Raw genomic sequence first — 23762 nt, forward strand, 5'->3', positions numbered from 1 at the left:
AGTTTATTGATATATTATGCTGCTGAATTCATGCATTTGTATTGCAGATTGTGTGTTTCAGAGCTTGTAGCACAACCACCCAAACAATGACTGCCTTACCTTGACTTCAGCCTTTCAGTTCACTTAACTATTCTCTAGAATTATCTTAACTTGTGGTTACATGGTGAGGTTGATCATTATGACTTACTGTCAACATAATATGTTGAATGATTGTGCATGATCTTATAATAAAAACACACTTATTTTATAATCATTTTATTGAAAATGTACACCAATGGAATTCAACTACAGTTAAATATTACACGTTTGTGGTATTTTTGTCGTATGTCTTGCTCTTGGCAGGGTAGGGGAAATATGACGGTTGTTGGAAAAATGTATGGTAACTCTTGACAACTATGTTCACACAGAAACTCACTTCCCAATATTCATTTACCATAATAACATGTTTGCACTTCAATACACAAAATAGATCCTTATAAATTATATCTAAACGCATGTTTCTTGCATTTAGCCTTCGACACCCCCACCCCGACCCCACTATCTGTCAAACTAAAACAGTGAAATGGGTGCTGACATTTGTGGAGCAAATCTATATGCACATTACAACCAGAATAAAAAGACAAAAGAAATATTTAAAGGGAATTTAAGATGACAAACTCAACGCTTAATAGGGCAAAAGAGTAAAAGTCACTGAAATAACTTATGTTGAACAAAGATGTTTAAAAATGCATGCAACATTTGTATGCCACAAAGCAACATTAATGAAAGGCTTCAAATGAGTCCTACATGGTATTTTATGTAATTATTACAAGATTCTCAGTTTGTAATCTAAACAATAACCATTCCCTTCATTAGTGTCAGTGATAATCACGACAACCTTGTTCAGAAGAATTACAGTTATATGGGTCATTTCATTGGCATCACATTTAAGATGACATGCATCAATCCGCTTTCCACAGAAGCATGTCTTCTTTGGCTTTTGGAATCTCAAAGCCGTAATGTTGTCACAGTTATAGAGATGGGGTAAAAGCCCATGAAACGGTATGAATTGTACGCTCAGAATAAATTTGCATTCCTTTAGGATGAATATCAAACACAAATTTAATTTAAAAAGAATCCCTACTCAGTGCATTATGCCGATGATAACAGATGACCCTCTACATGCATGTTAAGAATTTTGATTTCCAAAAATAGGAATTCTATACGAGTATGGTGTTTTTAATAGCCATCAGTATTCAGGTGCAAAGTACAAAACAACTCAAAAGGCTTTATGTGTGAAAAAGTACCTTCTCATGTATTGTCTCTCCTGGGTTTGTACATTTCAAACGAGGAGGAGATCCTCCATCAAGGCTTTGACCCTTGCAACATCATAAGACAGACAGCGTGGCTTTGTGAGACATGCCCTAGTTAGGCAGCTGAACTTTGCTTGTCAAAAATACCATGTAAAGCCCACATAAGGCCATGTTCAGCAGAGCGGAGCGGACAGGAAGGGAGCGCATCAAACATGGCTGATGGAGTGAGAAAGACAAGAAGGGGAAACAGGTGCTTAGTTCTTGTATGCGCTGAATCCCCTCTTCAGACAGCAGGTGGCCAAGACAGATTAGAAGAAGCTGGAGAGAGACGAGGAAGACAGAGAAAGAGACATAAACAAACGTGTTAACAGAGATGCAAAGAGCTGCCGGTGAGAGCTAGAGCACCTAGTCCAGGAGCACAGAGAACATTCAATGGATCTCAGACATTGAGTGTCAAACAGGCCGGTGAGCTTCTCTAGAAAGCACTGTGTACAAAGTGAAGCAGGGGTGACTGATAAACATGCTATAGCTCCAGCTGGGGTCCAAAGCAGTGTAGACAGAGTGTCTCTTATATGTATATCAATGTAGCCTATTTCAAGAGAGAGAAAGAAAATAAATAGCTTAATCCTTTTAAAAAAAGGACATGTCATAATATGTGTACTGAGCACTGGTGTTCCTTAGGAGATAAACAAAGCATATTAAAGACCAAGCCATAAGCACATGTTGCGGGAAAAAAAAGCATACAAGCATATCAGTTTTTTTGTGGAAATACACAAGCCATACAAACGTCACAAAGCATATTAGTCACACAGCATGGCAAAACAGGACACAACATAGAAGCGTTGCCTAGAGCAGAGATGTTTTAACTGTTAGTAAGTGCTGCAGTGAAAGACCCAGTAAAAATCCAGACAAAATCACCCAGCCCTTCTGGCTATAGGGAGAGAAACTCATGGAAACCCAGAGGGATGGTGTCCACTCTGCTGCCCTCGGCCTAATGGTAGAGCTGGCCAACAAAAGCCAAGGACTGGTCCCTTAGCAAAGCTTGGGTGGAGGACCTACTCTGTGCAGAGCCATGGATTACTGCAAAGGAAAGTAAATAGACACATAGCAGTAAGCAATGAGACAGACAGAGGACATAGTATGCCACACCAGAGATGCCCCAGTGGGTGTGTGGACAGACAGACGTCACAGTATGTCCCACCAGAGATTCCCCAGTGGGTGTGTGGACAGACAGACAGACAGAGGACACAGTATGCCACACCAGAGATGCCCCAGTCGGTGTGTGGGGAGGGGGAGATGTGGTGCACTGACTAGAGTAGGTAATGGGTGACTGCTTGGAGGAACTGTTTAGTGACAGATAAACTGAAGAAATGTCCTTACTACACTGGAACATGCATGTCTACCCACGATTTCTGTGTATATCCTAATTAACTGACCAATTAACCTTTACCTGGCCAGTTTAGCACAATTTAGAGTTTTGCTAGTGCCAGCTACTTACTTTGTTGTGAAAAAGCAAGTAATATACAATATACAGCATTAAAGTAATGAACACAACAATTTTTGATAGAGAACAACAATGTCCATTGGTTTGGTTTTATGCTTGTGTGCACTGAAGAGGAATAGTACACACTGGAGAGGATGAGTGCACTCTGAAGAGGAAGAGTGCACATGTTGAGAAGCATGCTCATTGTGAGCTGCCCAAACTCAGAGACTTCTTCCAACCAAGCTCTATGGAAGAGTAAAATTACTGAAAAGGTCACTTGAATATAGATTAGCTGTGAGAATATCTGTTAAACATGATACACAATGACTTCTGCAACAATTTACATGTTTGGTAAATATAACCTTTTTATTTTTAAAAGAGATGTAAAAGCTTTTTAGGAGTGTACACTGATATAAGTGCAATATTGGCCCCTGTGTAATAATCACTTCATTTCTTTTCCTGAAAAGTGAAGGCCACACTAAGAAGGAGTAAACGCAAATCACAAGTGGTAAAAAAAATGCACTGAAAACATCCAAAAGCTGTTCACATTTGGCTCAAATGTCCCAATGTGGAATCTGCTCAAGCTAACATACATGTGCTAATAGCAAGTATAAAAAGGGCACTATAAGAATTATGTGAGTGGAGAGACACATGCTGCCACACCCAATTTTAAAAGCCCGGTCTGGCAGGAGTGCACAGGGTAACGTCCGATCGACAGCTGATGTTTGTCCTCATTTAGCCTGCCTTACAAACTCCTGCCTGTTCGCGGTGGTCACATGTTCACGTTAAGGTTAGAACAGACTCCATAATGCAGGTCTAGAGGCCATCGCCACAACACAATAAACACACAGTTCAAAATACTAACTACTCTTTGGGAGGTGGGGTGGGGCTGACTGGCTATTCAGAGACAACTGTACAATATAAAATAAATGCGTTTGAGTTAAGGGCTACATTCACATATGGGGATCCAGCAGGGGCATGGGGGGGGGGGGGGGGGGGGGGGGGGGCAGGATGGGGTGGGGGAGGGCACAAAGGACAGCATGGCTCAGGAGATATGGGGTGTAAACTCTTTCACAGCAGGCTGAAGGAGCACTTTTACAGGAATCCTGAACTGCAAAAAGAGAAGGAGGATTATTGTTCCCTTTGGATAACAGCAACACTCATACACATGTATGTACACACATAAAGGTTACAAATATCAAGGGTTGCTCATGTTAGTCAATGGGATGCATTACAATCACTAGGTGGTTTTGTGGTGGAGTAGGGCAAACAAGGGGAAAAGTGTTATCCCACTAAGACATTCCAGCACAATGTCATCCCTGACCTCTGTAGTGCATAACAGTGGTTGGATGACTTCTTGACTGACACGTTTAAAGGGCTTAGTAAGCCTTCTCCTCCATTTTAGTGTCCAAGCTCTGTGTGCTTTCAGGAGTGCTCACTTCCTGCCAAATAATGAGAGCACATCATGGCCACAGACACAGCGGATCCCTTCTGATGGAACTGATACGAGGCACAAGGCCGTGGCCGGGGACCAGATTGTGGAGCAGATGTCAAGTTCTCCCGACCACCCCCCGTCCCTGTCCCTGCTCTGGCCAGATCAATGAGGATAGCTTAACCCCGGGCACATTTAGTTTGCCTTCACGCAAAGACTGGGCCTGTTCGATCATGAACAGCAGCATTATCTGACCACCAGTGTGATCCTACTGTGGGAGCAGACCCATGAATGGCCTCTTGTGTGTGGTCATGGGAGGACAGACCCAGGGCACACAACCGCACACTGTTGTGGATTTGAGGGCACAGATGGAGTAGTGAGGGATGGCCCAGTGATAAACTGACACTAGAACTGTCTCCTTGGCACAGGCACAGATGGAATAGTGAGTGATGGCCCAGTGAGAAACTGACACTAGAACTGTCTCCTTGGCATGACAACAATCTTAATCTGCCCTGCCTGACTATGGCATAAACAGATGGCATGCATTCTCTACATACAGAGGAGGGATGATTGTCACGGTCACTGCTGTCACCAGTATGGGTTGGGTCACTGCTGTCACAGTGAACAGTATGGGTTGGGTCACTGCTGTCACAGTGAACAGTATGGGTTGGGTCACTGCTGTCACAGTGAACAGTATGGGTTGGGTCACTGCTGTCACAGTCACACTGTACAGTATGGGTTGGGTCACTGCTGTCACCGTCACAGTGTACCGTATGGGTTGAGTCACTGGTATTAAATTCAGATTCAGTAAATGCCATGATTGTGGTCACCACATAAGTATTTGGACATGTGGTATTCTGCCCAGAGGAATGTTGGCCTGATGCTTTTGAACCCTGGGTAACCACAGCAGGCTTACCAGGTAAGAGGTTGTCATGCAGCATGCAGGGAGCAGGTGAAGAGTTAACTGGAAAACAGCATGGGCAAAACAGGTGACGCATACATACATACATACACATACATACATGTTGTACACATACATATATACTCTGTTCACATATGTATGTTACATCTCAAACACTACAGGTCGATGGGACGATGCTCTTGCCTTATAGTCACTGAAAAAAAGGTGAATTGTACTTCGAAATATTCTTGGTTTTTCAGAAAAGGGAAAGGAAGGATGCACCTTTCTGCTAAGAGCATTCTCTATCTAGTGTTTGATCAGTAACCTTCAGGCATCACATATAGAGAGGGAGGGGTTGTGCACAGAGGGGTAAGGGAAATATATCCGCCCGCAAAACTGGAGGAGGCTGAGAGAGGAGAAACAGTAGGGAATGACAGAACTGTGAAAGAAGAAGGAGAAAATAAATGAAATGAAAAAAGAACCTTCTCAGTGCAAGTGTCTTCCTTGGTCAGGTGTTGGAGTCAAATCAGCTTGAATAAACAATCAGCAGTGATTACCAACATCATTACAAAACGGTTAGCATCAAAACAATCAGCAAATGTAACCACTGTTTGCACGTGATGTACAAAGCAAGACATCAATGTGCACAGAGATCATTCAGGGAACATCTACAGATACTGACCAATCCAAACACATCAACAACATCAGCTCAACGATGTTGATTATATCTCTCGCTCTCATCTCTTAATATTTCACTAACAACATTGGTTGTTGTCTACCACAAAGTGGTGCTTATGTGATGAAGTAGTACTTGCAGAAGTTCCACTCAGATTCATGGCAGAGCATACTGAATGGAAGCGGTCTCTTATCTTGGCTTTGTTTAGCTTCAGCTACTCTTTTCTGGCCAAAAAACATTAGTAACATTAGCCACCCAGTCTGTAGCATGGTTAGAGGCACCAATCGGTGGTGTGGTGGAGTGCAAATAAATCAAATGGAGGTGAAGGCAAGCTTTATTGATCGTCTTTACTAGTGACAGTGAGTGGTTAAAAAGATGTAATTATAGTCATATCTATTTTTAAATTGTTTGTACAATTGGAATTTCATATCGGTCATGATATAGTACTCTTAATGCCATACATCTCTCAATTTTATCTTTTGATAAGTGGTGAATAGTAGATCTTTATAAAACTAGTTAAAAGACCCATGTTTTTTTCCAGTACTGGAAACAACTGAATTATGTACCATCAGATATGTGGTTACTGATGAGAGCAGCTCCAGCTCAGTGAGAGTGAAAGTGAATGTGTGTTTGATCCAGCTGTCTAGATGAGTGGTCAGTCCCACAGTGAAGTGAGAAGAGGGAAGAGAAAGCTTTACTTACTTTTTCCTCTCCTTATCCCTCTTGAGTGTGGTGGAGCCCCCTGCCTGCTGGGCCTGGGACTGCAGGAGATCAGCAGCAGTCCTCTTCTGCTTGAAGTTGTTGAGCTCATCATCCAGGGACTTCCTCTTGTCCTCCAGCTTCTTCTTCTCATCCTGGTGCAGCTTCTTCAGGCGGTCAAACTTCTCATGCAGCTGCACAGAAAGGTTGCTTCAGTTAGATATCCATTTTATATAGGAATAGTAACCTTAACTAAGGTTAAGTCCTGCCATTTTGTTCAATCAGTTTTATATATCATGTGTTTCCAATCCCCCTAGCACCGTCGCGATACATAATTAAGATCACCAAGATTTTCTTTATTTGTGGTCAGTCAGTATTTATGGGCTGAATTCTGGAATCCTTCTCAATACTACATACACCCACCCAGCAGAGGTAGACAGAATTTAGCTTTGAGTTCTGGCTGAAACCTGAAACAGCCACTGCAGCCTCCAGAGACTTTCACACTGACCTCCTTCTCTGCCTCCTTCAGCTCAGACTCCTTCTCCTTCACTCGCTGCACGAACATCTGCCGCATCTCCTCCTCCTTCTTCTGGAGCTCCCCCATGAACTCGTTCCTCTTGGCCTCGTAGGTCTCCTGCAGACTGCAGCCAGCAGAACGGAGAAGACGGCAAGGACACACACAGTCAACACCAGCCAAAGTCATACCGTTCTGTGAGCTTACCCAACTTCACAAACAACTAGAATGCGTTTCGTGAACGAACTGCTAGAGTGTGCTTGCTCTGTTGCGGCCATGACAGAGAGAACAAGTGCCTTGGAATTGGGGCAGGTGTCAGCTGGTGCGCCTACCACACACACTCTCCCTGCTGGATGAGCATGCACAAATGAGTATGCATGAGTGAGTATGCACGAGTGAGTATGCACGAGTGAGTATGCACGAGTGAGTATGCACGAGTGAGTATGCACGAGTGAGTATGCACGAGTGAGTATGCACGAGTGAGTATGCACGAGTGAGTCAACATTAGTGAGCATGCATGAGTGAGTGTGCATGAGTGAGTGTGCATGTGTGAGTATGCATGAGTGAGTAAGCATGAGTGAGTATGCATGAGTGAGTATGCATGAGTGAGTATGCATGAGTGAGTATGCATGAGTGAGTATGCATGAGTGAGTATGCACGAGTGAGTATGCACGAGTGAGTATGCACGAGTGAGTATGCACGAGTGAGTATGCACGAGTGAGTATGCACGAGTGAGTAGAGCCCTGGTATGGAAGGTGTCTCTTAATATTCCTAGTTATACAGTTGAATGGAGAGGGACAGAGAGAGAAGAGGAGCCTTGGGACCTTGGCGCAGGTGTCAGTGAAGCACAGGTGCAAGCCAGTTTAATGACCCCATTATGATGTCATAATCCCACAGAGTTCTGCCATGCAAGTCTATGGGGAAAAAAGGTGATGAAAGAGAGGAATAAAAAAAGAGTGGCAAGGAGTACCGCCACGAAAAGATATAGCAGGGTGCACCGGTTCGGGCTGGATGTTTCGGTGTTTGAACGGCGTCTCTATCTCAATCGGGCGAGGCCTGATTCGTCGCAAGAAAAACGGGGAGAATAAATAACGAAGAACAATAGTGTGCTTCCCTTCGGGATGTAACTGTACTGTTTAACACATCTGAGATGCTGCAGTGAGCCTATGCTCTGAAAGGTAGGGCCAACAGAGAGCAGTTTCACTATAATGAACAAAGGCTGGGCCCCTCACCTGAAGGGTTTGACATATGAATGAAGGCTGAGGCCCTCACCTGAAGGGTTTGACATATATGAATGAAGGCTGGGGCCCTCACCTGAAGGGTTTGACATATATGAATGAAGGCTGGGGCCCTCACCTGAAGGGTTTGACATATATGAATGAAGGCTGGGGCCCTCACCTGAAGGGTTTGACATATATGAATGAAGGCTGGGGCCCTCACCTGAAGGGTTTGACATACAGCCGCGGAAAAAATTAAGAGACCACTTCAAAATTATCAGTTTCTCTGGTTTTACTATTTATTGGTATGTGTTAAAGTAAAATGTACATTTTAGTTTTATTCTATAACCTACTGGCAACATTCCTACCAAATTTCAAATAAAAATATTGTCATTTAGATCATTTATTTGCAGAAAAATGACAATTGGTCAAAATAGCAAAAAAGATGCAGTGTCTTCAGATCTCGAATAATGCAAAGAAAACAAGCTCATATTCATTTTTAAACTACACAATACTAATGCTTTAACTTAGGAAGAGTTCAGAAATCAATATTTGGTGGAATAACCTTGATTTAAAATCACAACTTTCATGTGTCTTGGCATGCTCTCCACCAGTCTTTCACATTGCCGTTGGGTGACTTTATGCTACTCTTGGCGCAAGAATTCAAGCAGCTCGGCTTCTTTTCATGGCTTGTGACCATCCATCTTCCTCTTGATCACATTTCAGAGTTTTTTTTATGGGATTCAGGTCTCGAAATTGGGCTGGCCATGACAGGGTCCTGATCTGGTGATACTCCATCCACACCTTTACTGGCCTGGCTGTGTGGCATGGAGCATTGCCCTGCTGGAAAAAACACTTCTCAGAGTTGGGGAACATTGTCAGAGCAAAAGGAAGCAAGTTTTTCTTCCGGGACAACGTTGTACTTTGCCTGGCTGAGGTTTGTAAAAGACCATAAGGATTGAACCAAAGCCGACTGGAGGGTCTCCTAGTTCGTCTTCTCTTATGAGTCCAATTTCACAGTAGATGCAAGACTCTGTGGCTTGTAGGCCTCTCCAGGTCTCTGTCTAACCATCAGACGACCATGTGTTGGGCAAAGCTGAAAATTGGACTCATCAGAGAAGACGAACTAGGAGACCCTCCAGTCCGCTTTGGTTCAATCCTTATGGTCTTTTACAAACCTCAGCCAGGCAAAGTACAACGTTGTCCCGGAAGAAAAACTTGCTTCCTTTTGCTCTGACAATGTTCCCCAACTCTGAGAAGTGTTTTTTCCAGCAGGGCAATGCTCCATGCCACACAGCCAGGCCAGTAAAGGTGTGGATGGAGTATCACCAGATCAGGACCCTGTCATGGCCAGCCCAATTTCGAGACCTGAATCCCATAAAAAAATCTCTGAAATGTGATCAAGAGGAAGATGGATGGTCACAAGCCATGAAAAGAAGCCGAGCTGCTTGAATTCTTGCGCCAGGAGTAGCATAAAGTCACCCAACGGCAATGTGAAAGACTGGTGGAGAGCATGCCAAGACACATGAAAGTTGTGATTTTAAATCAAGGTTATTCCACCAAATATTGATTTCTGAACTCTTCCTAAGTTAAAGCATTAGTATTGTGTAGTTTAAAAATGAATATGAGCTTGTTTTCTTTGCATTATTCGAGATCTGAAGACACTGCATCTTTTTTGCTATTTTGACCAATTGTCATTTTTCTGCAAATAAATTATCTAAATGACAATATTTTTATTTGAAATTTGGTAGGAATGTTGCCAGTAGGTTATAGAATAAAACTAAAATGTACATTTTACTTTAAGACATACCAATAAATAGTAAAACCAGAGAAACTGATAATTTTGAAGTGGTCTCTTAATTTTTTCCGCGGCTGTATATGAATGAAGGCTGGGGCCCTCACCTGAAGGGTTTGACATATATGAGTGAAGGCTGGGGCCCTCACCTGAAGGGTTTGCAGTCGGGGTCGGTGTCCTTGAAGCCCATCTCCTCCAGCTTGCAGCGGCGGTAGAGCTCATAGTGGCGTGTGTGCGTCTGCTCCCTCAGGTCCTCCATGTTCACCCGGACCAACATCTCCCTCAGCTTCACGAAGTCACAGTGATTCTCATTCTCCACTGCCAACAGCAAGAAGACCACAGGGCTACTTACAAAGGGCTTTGTGCATAAACAATGAACAATAAAACTCATAACTACAAGTTCTGGGAACCCTTTTAAAGCGGATCTGGATCAGAAGGTGCTGAAAATGGCTTAGGGCCAAAGAGCCTCTTCTATTGATAAAGGAGTAAGAGAGTGAGAGTGTGGTTCTTCTCTTTATTATCAAAGTATTTTTGAACTTCCACACAGAGTTTATTTGGAGGGGAACAGGCCTGCTCCATGCTCACCCAATCAGAGACTAAGACAGTGTCCACCCACAGGCCCCCCAAACATGTTCTAGTCTTGACTTGGCCAGAACACTAGAGGGAGAGAGCTGTGTGTGTTCGGCCCACGTGCACCACCCCATGGCAGCATGTGTTCACTGAAGAGGAGCCGCTGCACCATGTCACTGCACCACCCCAGGCCATCACTATCACTATTGGATTTCTGCTCTATCTATGGAGCTACGGCTAGCCTGGTCTCAGAGAGAACACACCCCCAGTACGCTACGTGCACTGAATACGAGTGAGTATACGGGTAGAGTGAAACTAGTGTGTGTGTGAGTGAGTGAGTGAGTGAGTGAGTGAGTGAGTGAGTGAGTGAGTGAGTGAGTGAGTGAGTGAGTGAGTGAGTGAGTGAGTGAGTGAGTGAGTGAGTGAGTGAGTGAGTGAGTGAGTGAGTGAGTGAGTGAGTGAGTGAGTGAGTGAGTGAGTGAGTGAGTGAGTGAGTGAGTGAGTGAGTGAGTGAGTGAGTGAGTGAGTGAGTGAGTGAGTGAGTGAGTGAGTGAGTGAGTGAGTGAGTGAGTGAGTGAGTGAGTGAGTGAGTGAGTGAGTGAGTGAGTGAGTGAGTGAGTGAGTGAGTGAGTGAGTGAGTGAGTGAGAGAGAGAGAGAGAGAGAGAGAGAGAGAGAGAGAGCGAGGCAAAAGAGGGCAGAGCAGCCTCATCTTTTAGAGCAATGACTCAGGCAATTGTTTCTGTTCTTAAAATGTTCCAGTTAAACAGGGTGAGATGAATCAGGGTCAGTTCTGTCCCTCATCTGGTCCTGTTCTAGCATTGACCTGGATCCATTACAGTCCAGGAAGGGACACGGCATTAGCCATCTGCCAAAGGCGTGCCAGAGGGGTGGGGGATATCGGTTCTGTTCTGTTCTAACAGTGTTTCCATGTTGACACATGAATGAATCTTTAAAATCAATGCATTCACATGTTACAGAGTCAGGAGTTGATCTATTTATGTAGCACTCACATCAATGAAACAATGATGTCGCAGGAAGAGCACTTGACATGAGTGAGCTAGGAGAGGGAAGGAATGAACGCAGGGAAACGCTTTCAAAGATATGACAGCTCCTGCTCCTCTTTGGGAGAGGAACCAGCCGCCCATAGTTAGTGTGAGACTGCAGAGCCCGAGGTCATGGTCAGAGAGGGTGGGAGGCACCCGCCTCATTTCCTCTCCAGGACGTGACCACTGCTTACCCTGCACCGTCCCCCAGGGATACTGCCTCGCTTTCACCATCTTGTTCCCGATCTTCACTTCCTCAGTACTGCCCACCACAGCGAACGGTAAATGGCCCTGTAGGAAACAAAGACACAGAGTCACACACACACACACACACACACACACACACACACACTTTCTGCCAGAGGAATGTTGAGATCAGGAAGTACATGAGACAGGATGACCTTGTCCGCCACTTTCATTAAACATTATCTAAGAGGAGTGATCCATTGACTTTTACTAGCTCTTGCTCACAAAGACTCTTACAGTAAAAACATGAACACCGTTTGTAGAGTCGTGTCTGTTGATAGGAGATTGCAGGAAGTCAATTCCATCTCCCTTTATTCTCACTATGCAACTGTACACATGGCCCCCACACAACAGCTGATGAGATATGGGTACAAGGAACTTCTTTCCTCAGAGAGGAAGTAGGTGTCATGTGTGGGTCAGGCCCAATGACAGCGCACAAACACAGATCAGCTGAACAGAGACGCTAAAAATACATCTTCTGGAGGCCTGAGGGGTCTTGTGCTGTGCTTGTGCTGTGCTTCCCAGGCTCATGACCTTGAGTTAGATTAGCAGTGCCGTATGGAGACGCTGGGCCTCGAGGAACTGATTGATTCCACAGCTCTGTGTCCATTCATGCTCCGGCTCATGGAGCAGCCCTATAGACAGAGTGTTTGGTGGGGCCCAGTCGAGGGCTTTTCCCACACAGAACACTTCCTGGAGGTAGAATGATTCCCACTGCATTCCTCTCTCTTTGTGGTGCCATTTCCTGACTGAGGGCCATAGCAGGAGAAGTGGACACCAGATGGAGTCTGGCTTATTCAAGCCACTGAAATATGCCATACAAACCCAGTGATAACTGCACTTAACTGTGTGACTTAATGCAATACTATAGCCCTGTGGCTTTGAAATGCTAGACAAGCGCAAAAAAATATAAATAATAATAAATAATATGCATAATAAATAAAAGCATCTTACATTCATGGTGGAGTTGATCTCCGCCACGGTCTCATCGTCCGTGGGGAATTGGTAAATCTGGACTCCATTGCTGACCAGCTCGCTTGTGATCTTGATCTTAAATTTGGTGAGCTCACTCTTGGAAATGGCATCTGATTTGGCAATGATAGGGATGATGTTGACCTAGAGAGAACAGCTTCATGTCATTGACATTCAATAGAAATTGATTTGAATAGATTTTGTAAAATGGGGGAATGTGAAACACATCCGTGTCACTATTGAATTCTAAACATGTAATAACCAGTAAAACCCATCGAAACACAAACAAATATTCAGGCATAATTAGTGCTTTTTTGTTTTGTTTGTTAGAGTGGAATTAATTTCTGACTTTAAAGGCCTTAAAGCCGCACAACGGATCAATAGCTGTTCGCTAAAGGTATGCTAGCAGCTAAAACTAACGAAATCTCTTGAAATGTGCCGACTTTGACATTATGACAAACTAGTTACTCAACGACTGTCCTTACACAGTCAAACATCAAGCAAGTGCAACACAAGACAAAGCAAGACGGCAAATAAGCTACTTACTAGATCGGCAGAAAGTAAACAAGTCAGGCCGGCGGGCTGCGGCAGGCAAAACTACAGAACGCAGTTATATGCCTATGGACCCTGGTATGGCAATGGCACGGAGGTGATTCTCCATGTTAAGTCATTGAGGCGCCCCAATTTTTTTAAAGCTGATATTTTAAGGTTAAACTGCTTATCCTAACCCTAATCCTGAAGTATAATTGTTGCATAATGGGGCTTTATGTACATTTAATCATGTGTTGTTTGCAATTAACATAACAAGAGGATGTTAACAGATGACAGTTGCTTCAGAGTAATCAACATTCCTTGCACTACTTTCTTCACATTTTTGTGAACAAAATTAAGGTGCAGGAGACTTCTAGGCCTATATCAATAACAACAAAAACGACATCAATCTGAAGCATAATGCTTGACACAATTGTTCATTTGTCTTCTATGCATTGTAATTCATTTTTTACATGTAAGGAGCATTCGTTAACCCTTTAGCAGGTCCCATAAATAACAACAGATAGATGAAGGGCTGTGGTGCACAGTATTTTTGGAAACTCCTGAAAAAAGTTCCATCATTGGAAGTATTTTTATTTCTTTAGAGAACCAGAATGAGTTGCTGAACCTTTGATCAGCATGCTTTTTGAGGCTGCCAGTCCAACCACAAAGACAAGAATTCTGTTTACGTACAGTAACTGAAGTCAAACATCTCCAATTTCTACCCTCTGCACTACTAACTCACGTGTCACTTCAGTGTGGTAAGCTGCGCACATTCACTGACTCGCGGGCAGGCCATTAAAACATGAATGTGAGCGTCTCAGAGAAGGCTGAGAAACATCTGGCCCGGCCCTGATATAAATAGACCCTAAGATTCTCCTTATGCCTCACTGAATGATCTAGCTCACTAAAATATCACTCGGAAATAAAATCCAAAACATTTGCCTGTTTTATAACTAAGTAAAACCCCTCGAGGGATGCTTGTGACTCAAGGAAAACACTGTTTTCCACTCCACCCATTTAAAGAGCCAGGGTAAGAGGAAGGATTGAGTCAGTGATGTGCTAGCATGGCTACAATTCTTCCTATCCATCACTACTGCCTTGGATGGATTATATAATATGAAATAATCAGAGGTTTAAACTGCAGAGGGGCGGGCACCTCATACTGGAGTTCTTCCATTTCAGATTTGACAGAACAGGACTTACACGCAATAACCTCATAATGGTGTTCTAGCAGTGCACACATGGACTGCAAATGAGATAACTAGTAAGGATGCTATCTATAGATCTGGAATCCAATCTAGCACACATTTCCCTCTTGAAGCTTTACTAGCGTACAGTGGACCTTCCCACCCACACAAGCATTTCACACAAAGGCTGATTTCCACCCGCGGCTCTCCAGGCCCCCTGAAGAGTGGAGCAGCTGGTGATGGGGGCATCCTGGGGCTGATGCCTGTGGAGATGCATGTTCTGTGTACACAGGAGGGCTTTTTTGTATTTTTAGCTTCGTTGTATTAGGACAGGCTGCCAGTGGGCACAACTGCTCTGCTAAGTGGTAGGATGGCCCTTCGTTCAGCTCCACAGAGTTCTGCAAACTCAGACCTTTGGGAGAGATCAGGAGGTTGAACACACTGCAGACCAAAACCATTGAAGCATAGTGGTGCTGCTCAACTGTGTGCAGGGTTGTGCAGCACATTAAAGCCCTGCCTTGATGCCACGATCAGAGTTTATGAGCCACACCAAATGCATTCAAGTTGGCCAGCACCATCCTGACCTTTAAGATCCACAGCAAACCAATTTCATGAGGCTCCGCATTGACTTTCCATTCTTCTTTTGTGAGAACAAAAGGCATCTAAACATACTGGACCATAGAAATATAAAGATCTGACTGTTCACACAGCCCTAAAGAGGCCACCTCAGCAGAACGCTATGGACCTGCTCTCACTGAACTACTCACCTTGCTGTCCAGCTTCTTCATGGTGACAAGATCCAGAGATTTGAGCGAGTGTCCTGTGGGAGCGATGAAGTAGAGGCAGGCATGGACACGTGTGTCGTGGTAGCTGTGGAGGGTGCGCTTGATCTTGAGCTCCTCCTGAAGGTAGGCCTCAAACTGGGTGTCAATGAACTCCACGATAGGTTTGTAACTAGAGAAACAATGAAGCAATGCATTGGATTAGACTGAAGGGTATTACACAATCTGCTCTGGATGCATCAAGACCTTTTTAAGTGGATCACTTTGCTCTGTCAACAGAACAACTATCAGGTTCTAACCAGATGGTAATACATTATAAAGTGATTCCTTTTACAAAAATATTTAGAACATATTTGGAACAGTGAAATGGAAGAAATGATCATATCACAATCACAGTTTGGATTTCTCCACTGTAGGCGTCTTCATTTTGCAAATGGAGATATTGGATTCCAAGATGGAGAAGTATCTTGGAAGGGAGAAATACTGACAGCTCATCCAAGAGACTGGTTGGCATAGCAACAAAAGGCTAGTGTTCGGAATCTGCTGAGAGTTCAAAAGCAGGCCTTATTGGAGGACAGAACTCTAGGAGGGAAGAGGGGACTCTTGGGGGAAGAAATCAAGTTGTGGTCTTGGAAGACAAACTAAAATAAACAGAGCGGAGTGGGAAAAGAGCAACCCTTATCTAGATTTAGGGTAAGGGACAACAATAGCCATGTATCCTGTTCTTTCCCTGGCTGTCAGAGTGCTCCAGGAGAGCCATTATTCATCACCATGAAAGAACAGGGGTGGGAGCATCTTCAAAGATGGTTGGCAGAACAGGCAAGATCACGTCCCTAGGCTAGATGAGTCAGACCTGGCCTCTTGACAACATCTCCTCTCCAATCTCCTTCTGGGTATAGATCAAGTGACAAAGGTGGGGGAACAGGAACACTGTAGTAATATTAGTGGAGGACTATTGCAGTATTATGGGGAACAGGAACACTGTAGTAATATTAGTGGAGGTCTATTGCAGTATTATGGGGAACAGGAACACTGTAGTAATATTAGTGGAGGACTATTGTATTATTATGGGGAACAGGAACACTGTAGTAATATTAGTGGAGGACTTTTGTATTATTATGGGGAACAGGAACACTGTAGTAATATTAGTGGAGGACTTTTGTATTATTATGGGGAACAGGAACACTGTAGTAATATTAGTGGAGGACTTTTGCAGTATTATGGGGAACAGGAACACTGTAGTAATATTAGTGGAGGACTATTGTATTATTATGGGGAACAGGAACACTGTAGTAATATTAGTGGAGGACTATTGTATTATTATGGGGAACAGGAACACTGTAGTAATATTAGTGGAGGACTATTGTATTATTATGGGGAACAGGAACACTGTAGTAATATTAGTGGAGGACTTTTGCATTATTATGGGGAACAGGAACACTGTAGTAATATTAGTGGAGGTCTATTGCAGGGGTGGGGGAACAGGAACACTGTAGTAATATTAGTGGAGGACTATTGCAGGGGTGGGGGAACAGGTACACTGTAGCAATATTAGGGGATGTCTATTGCAGTGGTGGGGGAACAAGAACACTGTAGTAATTTTAGTGGAGGACTATTGCAGTATTATGGGGAACAGGAACACTCTAGTAATATTAGTGGATGTCTATTGCAGTGTGGCGAAAGTAAAATTGAGAGGGGGAGACCTAATCTTCCCACAATGCCTGAAAATAATTTCCTGACATGCATATGAAGCTCTTTTAGACTTAAGTTGATAACTAGGTCATTTTGCCCTAGCAGCATGACTTACTGGCGTACAATAGCAATATCACCCAGAACAAAAAAGGAACTCAAAACAACCTGAGGTCTTTGAAGTCTCTCTCACCTGTCTTCCTTGTTGATTTGGTCTCCAAAGCCGACGGTGTTGACCATAGTCAGCTTGAGGCGCACGTTGCTCTCCTGCAGCTCGTAGGTGTTGGACTTGAGCTGTACTCCGGGCTGGTTGTGCTGGGTGGGATCCCCCTCAAATTTGGTGTTGAACAGGGTGTCCATGAGGGTAGACTTCCCCAGGCCTGTCTCTCCTACCACACACACACACGTGACACAGCAAAGGTTCAGCACAGCCTAACACATGGCAAATATCACACTGCTTGCCCTAAGCATGAGAGCCATTTATTGTGTATGTTTTTTGCCGACACATAAGCCAATTTCTCCACATCCCACAATGGCACAAAAAATGCCTTTCACATTCAGCCAGACCCAGGGGCTAGTTCCTTCACTCCTCCTGACTTTGCACGAGAGCATTTCAGTGTTAGAGAGAGATAATTTGCTACCACCAGAATATTAATTATAGAGATGCCTGACATGCACCTCATTTTCATCAATTTAGCTTTGACTGTGTGCTTTAAGACCTGTGTTACTTTATTCAGAGACAAGACAGCCTCCAACTGCAAACAAATTAACTGAGAGTTTCAAAACTGACACAAACCCCCAATTAACCTGGCCATCACATTGATTAGACAAGTCTCCATGTGACATCTTGCAGACAAAGCACATTGTGGCCATGGTGAGGCATTGGAATGTCTGGCATTAATGTAATATGACAGAGGAGGAAATGGCAGCATCACACTGACTCACTGATCATACGCAGCACAGTGACACGCTCACTTTAACTATGGCTGCAGAATATGGACTGAGGCACTGGCCTCTCTCTCTAAGATGAAACAGTCTTGTGCATTGACATGCAGAGCATGCCTGCAGTATACTACACATACACTGAATTGGCCATTCATGACTAAAAGTATACTAGATACTGAACGGAAAGAGGGGACAGTCCTGGTCTTGGCCAGTCTGTCCCCTCCCGCTTCCTGAGTCCAATTCCTGAGTCAAGGTCAAGTGGTTTCTGCCCCTTTGTCCTCGGAGGGACTTGGCAGGCCTGTGATCTCCCTTGGCAGAGGTTCAAGCTTGTAAAAAGAGCAGTTCTGACATGAGATGGCTGCATAAACACCCCCTCACAAATCATACAAAACTGGAGGCCTAATGGAGACAGATGGCATACTAGCTCAACTTCTTGAGGCCTCAAGCATGAGGTTTTCCATTATGGCTTCAGAATACAACCACAGAGGCTCAAAGGCTGAATTCAACTTTAGGTTTTTGCTAGGCTAAAAACAAAGCTTCACGGTCACATGTTGTTTTCATTTACAAATTTGCGCAGCAAACATGTTTACATAGTAAAAGGGTTCATTTTTAGGTCAGCAATTTTCTTGTTAAATCTGATCATAGCTAACAAGCATCTTTTTAGCAATCTGTGGTACCAGAAAGAAAGACAAGGACTACGCTCTTACTTTCTACCTTCCGAGGAAGTAAACATTTCATAACTACACTTGAAAATGTTAAAAAAAAAAAAAATCACTCCCAAAAGGCAGCTTGAAACAGTGAACACAAATACCTCTTTGAAACTGCATGACTATCAATCAAATTACTTACACAAAAGCATTATCAGAAGCAAAATCACATCTTCAGCACACCCACAAAATTCAATAATCTACCTAGCAACACACAAAGCTATATGTAATGTTATTCTGAGTGACTTTCCATCTTTAACCAGACTGACATAACATTAGTTACAGTAACTTCACTTGACCAGTCAGCTAATATAAGTAGGTCAAAGAACTGCTGGAGCATTTAAAGATGAATGGTCTGACAAACATTCAGGCGAATGATCAGTATTCAGCCTCCAGGGGAGAGGGGAGTTCTTTATGACATACTTACCAACGCAGAGGATGTTGAAGCAGAAGCCATGGCTGACTGACTTGTTGACCAGCTGGTCCGGCATGCTATCAAAGCCTACATGGCCAGAGAGGGGAACAGCACGGGCACCTTCTCCCTATATCATGAGAAACATACATCAGGTCTTCAAGTCATACGCAGTCTCAGGGCTGGTCTCTGTGGACAGCGACTGTATACGAATTATAATACAGTGTCTGTTTCATTGTACTGAAAAGGCTCCGATCCATGTGAAATGGTGAAGAGATGACAATCACAGTATGTATGTTAAATATTGAATTGTGGATAACTTCAATGATGCAAAACATATTCTATAAAAAAATTGCTATTTCAGAAGGAGTAAAAGTCAAACTTTTATGTGGTAACAAAACAAAGTAGTTCCATGCAACCTGAGACAACAATATGGGTCTGACGTGCAGACTTCCTATTTCCTGTACTATTTCAACGTCTGCAACTTGCTGTTTGAAACCACATCGACATATATGGACATGACATACTAATGTACGATATTGTCTATGGAACACAAAATATGAATTAATTTAATTACTTGGCAAATGCTTGCTTGACAGGAAGTGAGCAACTGCAATGTAAAGTAAGCATTACTGGTGATCACAGATATGTTCTGGATTATCACTGAGGCTGTTTTCAAGTATTCACAGCAAAAGGCCCAGCATTTCTCCCACTTTGTAGGTTCCTTTGTCGCCATATCGCTCGCTATAAAATTAGGTATCTATATTTGAATCATGTTACCCATCATCTGCTACATTTGACATAGGCCCAATGTTCTATTTACAGAGAGTAAGGAGTAGTCTATACATCGAAAACTTTGAGTTTCCTGGGGGCCAACTGGAACCACGAATACATTAATTGTCACAGAGAGACGCAATTAAGTAGGTGTTTAAACCAAACTAGTATAGGCTATAGTCTAAACAAACAGAAAACCTTGTTTACTGGGCACACACCACTCAGCTGGTCCACATGTGTTACATTCCAAAAGCTGAAGTCCTTCTTGAGATGAAAGATGGCTGCACAAACGACAGTTTCAATTCATGCTACTAGTTGAGGCTACTACAGACCTTGCCTAAAGTAGGACCAAAGACGCTGAATGGATCGTAAACCCTACACATCTGAGAGCTTAATTTCAAGACCAAGCTAAGGACACTGAACATGTCGGTCCGCCCATTCAAACGACTCGGGTAACGTTAGGATTCTTTATTATAGGCTTGGTGATAAGTTAAGCCACGCATGTAAGCACTACGAGAGTCTAACAGATTTACCACTTCATTTAGGCTACCATTCACCTATGTGTTATTATGTCCAACTACAGCCTTCGACAACGCCCAGCATGCTAACTGGACGGAACCATATAACAATGCAATGTAGCGGAATCACACACGCCACTCGAACGAGAATATGCGTGCGCGCGTTGAAATTGCAATTGCATCCACACATAGTGAGCTACATCGAGGGCACATAAAGAACCGATTTTAATGTGGAAGTGTCTAAACCAACCAAGAGGACAGGCTAAAAGATGTGTTATTTTAATCAGGAAATCTACTCGCATTGCGATGAACCTGATTGATGTCACAAAAAAGAAAGGGGGATAAGATAGCTAAGGCTACCGTCTACTCAAATAGGCCTACTTAACAAACATACAGTCAACACCAGTAAAAAAAACAAAATACGACTGACCTGTGAATCACCACATATTTGCAATATATAGCCAGCGTATATTGTATGTGTTTAACTTGGGTTGTAAGGAAGGATGAAGGATGGTGGTATTTCAAAAACAAATCAGGGCCTTTTTGATAAGATAATAATAATAATAGATGAAAACGACCGTGGAAGTGCTTAATTGTATTCTACTCACCGCTTGTCGAGCTATCTCAGTGGCCGCCATGGTTTCTCTCTGGATGGATACCCTCAACAGGAAACTGCATAGCACAAGCCGCAAAAGCGAGACTAGAGGGGAATTCATACATCATAGAATGTACCATTCTATACACCAAATACGTAGACTGTTTTTGGCTGAATTTGGTTTCAATCATTTCATAAAAGTGTAACCAATAATGTGTTCATAAATCAGATGGATATCCTATCTGACTTCAAAACATTAACAAAGAAATACAACTTTCTGTATCGTTTTATGGTCCCCTTTTTTTTAACTTGGTGCATTCCGAGTTGTAAAGCGCGTGAAACAAGAACCAATGGAAATATATATATATCATTAATACTGTTGAAAGTCCAACTGTATACTCTTCTTTAGGTCTGTTGCACTGCCTTGTTTGTTTTTGATTTGTTGACCGTTATTATTGCCATGCTTCTGCATGCTTCTGCTCAATTCTTGGGTTTGATTTTATTGTCTTAGGATTTAAAACCTGATGCGATTGTTTAGTGTAGACTTGGGTTCTAACTTAAGCTCAATTAAAGTTCTGGTAATTTTCTGGAAAATGCCATGCAAAATTGATTTCGACTGTAGAGATTGAACTTTTTCATGAGGAGATACCGGCTGCTGCTAAGCTGAGGGCATGGCTGAAAGAAAAAAGCTAAATGGTTGGAAACATCAAGCAGAAAAGAGACTCTTCTTTCTGTCTTCTGCATTCAATCCAAATCAAGCACCTAACTTTTTGTTAGACCTTTCACAGTCAGATGACACCAAGATTTACAATATATTTACTGTATATTTTCTTATTTGGCTTTACCATTAGGCTTTACCAGCTACTTTTATCCAAAATAATAATAATAATAATAGTAATGCAATAATCAAACAAGGAAAAAACATTGCAAAAAAAAAACAACAACAACAAAGCAAAGTGCCTTGGGACATTAATTTCAATTTCGTAGGACTTAAATGCTAGATTAGAGAAGACAAGATTAAGGTTCATAAGAAATTGTGGAAGAGTTGTATCTTCAGAGAGATGAGGAGGGTTTGCTGTAAAAAAAAAAAAAAGAGGTAAAGTACTCACTGCCAATTACAAAGGTGGGCTTTTATGTTCTATGGGCGTTTTCCTTCCCAAGGTTAACATGTTAGAGTAGATTGTACCATAAACTATAAAACATACCAATAGACCCCAGACCTTCAGTGCTCAGGTGGGATATCTCCAGGGCCTTTCCCAACAGAAACAAACATGCAAAAGAATAGAACACATGTCTATCCCTGACCAAAGATGGACAGTTCACTTCACCTGGTCCCTGGGCGCTACAAGCTGCCCACTGCGGACGGCCCAGGATGGGGAAAAGCAGAAAATAAATTCACAGTGACCTCAGGCCTGCCTGTGTGTGTGTGTGTGTGTGTGTGTGTGTGTGTGTGTGTGTGTGTGTGTGTGTGTGTGTGTGTGTGTGTGGTCCTGTGTTGCCTCCATATGTGTGTGTGTGTGTTCCAGGGTGTCGTGTGTCGTGTGTGCCATAAAAAACCTGACAAAGGTCTTAATTATAATGATATAAAAATTATAGTACCTATCACTTCTTCTCCCTGAAAGTTTAACTGGTTTGGTCTTCCAACACAAAAACAATAGACACAGTCCAAAAATGGTTCACTAACCATAGATTTAATTCCACTGTTACACTACTCTGACCTAAACCCAATGGGGTCACCAAGGGTGTGTTGAATAAGGACTCTAAATACTCAGGATTCATTATGCACAGATATAGTCTCAGATGTGCATTATAGAGGACATACCGCAGTAACACTGGCAGCTGGAGGAGCAAAAACATGTTTTTAAGAGAGAGGGTTTTTTTTGAATATGAGACAAATAAAGATGTCCTTCAATTTTAATAATTTCCTTTCCATAAATAGTAACATTTTAATGAGATGAGAATTTAAAAAAAAAATTGTCACAGCTCATTCCCTGCATATTATTTAGGTTGCTAATATTAGTCAAGTGCACAAGTGTTAAAAGTCTTACTCGTAATGATTATGTAATAAGACATGGCTTAGTGCTGCAAATAATATCCAATTACACCTGTGATGGCAAATCAGAGAGAGAGATCTATAAAGCTTATTCTCCACAAGAAACATCAGCAGGCCTATGACTGCAAAGGTAAGTGTCTTGGTGTTACATCACAGTTATGTGCAGAGAACTTTCTATAAATCTTGTTCCATTGAAAAATGAGGTTATGAAATTAAACACTGGCTGCTATGTAATGGCAGTTGGTGTTTATAAACTGGGTAATGGTTGCATACAAATCCAACTTCATGTGTAAAAGTAAACATACTGTATGTTGGTCCAATTCTTGACCTTGAGAAGGGATCAAGCTTTCTTGCTCTTTGCTATAAACATTCAAATCTGAGCTGCATCAATAAGACAAAATGATTATATTTAGGGTATGAAAGATAATGGTTAAATAGAACACAAGATTTTGCTTAAGGCAGCATCATAACGTATGACGTGTCACATTAAACTGTGCCACTATGGGAAAGGACATTATGAGATGGGAATCCCCCCCTCCTCCCCAAGTGGAAATGATAGGAGTGCATGACTGCCAAGGCTACTCCTCCTGATTCCAGTCTATCCCTAGTCTTCTCATGTCCATATTTAAGGCAACTCACTTACAGTTATCTACATTTTAAGTAATAAAAGGTCCAGTAAAGATTCAAGATCCTTGGACAGTACGGAAGACTGCACAAAAATAAAG

General features: G+C 42.7%; 1 protein-coding gene across 6 annotated transcripts; it reads right to left on the reverse strand.

The window, feature by feature from the left end:
* Positions 1-317: 317 nt before the first annotated feature.
* septin6 (septin 6) lies at positions 318-21045 on the reverse strand. 6 transcript variants are annotated; one of them, XM_080841383.1, is made up of 11 exons: positions 20998-21045; positions 19113-19227; positions 17227-17422; positions 15330-15516; positions 12824-12985; positions 11818-11914; positions 10159-10327; positions 6992-7124; positions 6487-6677; positions 5124-5171; positions 3788-3886 (listed from the first exon to the last, which is right to left on the reverse strand). In XM_080841383.1, the coding sequence occupies exons 1-10, from the start codon at positions 21025-21027 to the stop codon at positions 5168-5170; spliced, it is 1284 nt and encodes a 427-aa protein (XP_080697509.1). In that variant the 5' UTR covers positions 21028-21045; the 3' UTR covers positions 3788-3886; positions 5124-5167. The 6 variants fall into 6 exon arrangements, with proteins under 6 accessions (XP_080697507.1, XP_080697505.1, XP_080697509.1 ...); XM_080841384.1 differs by lacking the exon at positions 5124-5171 and adding an exon at positions 5591-5638 and having other exon boundaries at positions 3798-3886; XM_080841381.1 differs by lacking the exons at positions 3788-3886; positions 5124-5171 and adding an exon at positions 318-1610.
* Positions 21046-23762: the final 2717 nt, after the last annotated feature.

This window comes from Sprattus sprattus (genome assembly GCF_963457725.1).
Source record: "Sprattus sprattus genome assembly, chromosome: 6".
Taxonomy (NCBI): Eukaryota; Metazoa; Chordata; class Actinopteri; order Clupeiformes; family Clupeidae; genus Sprattus; species Sprattus sprattus.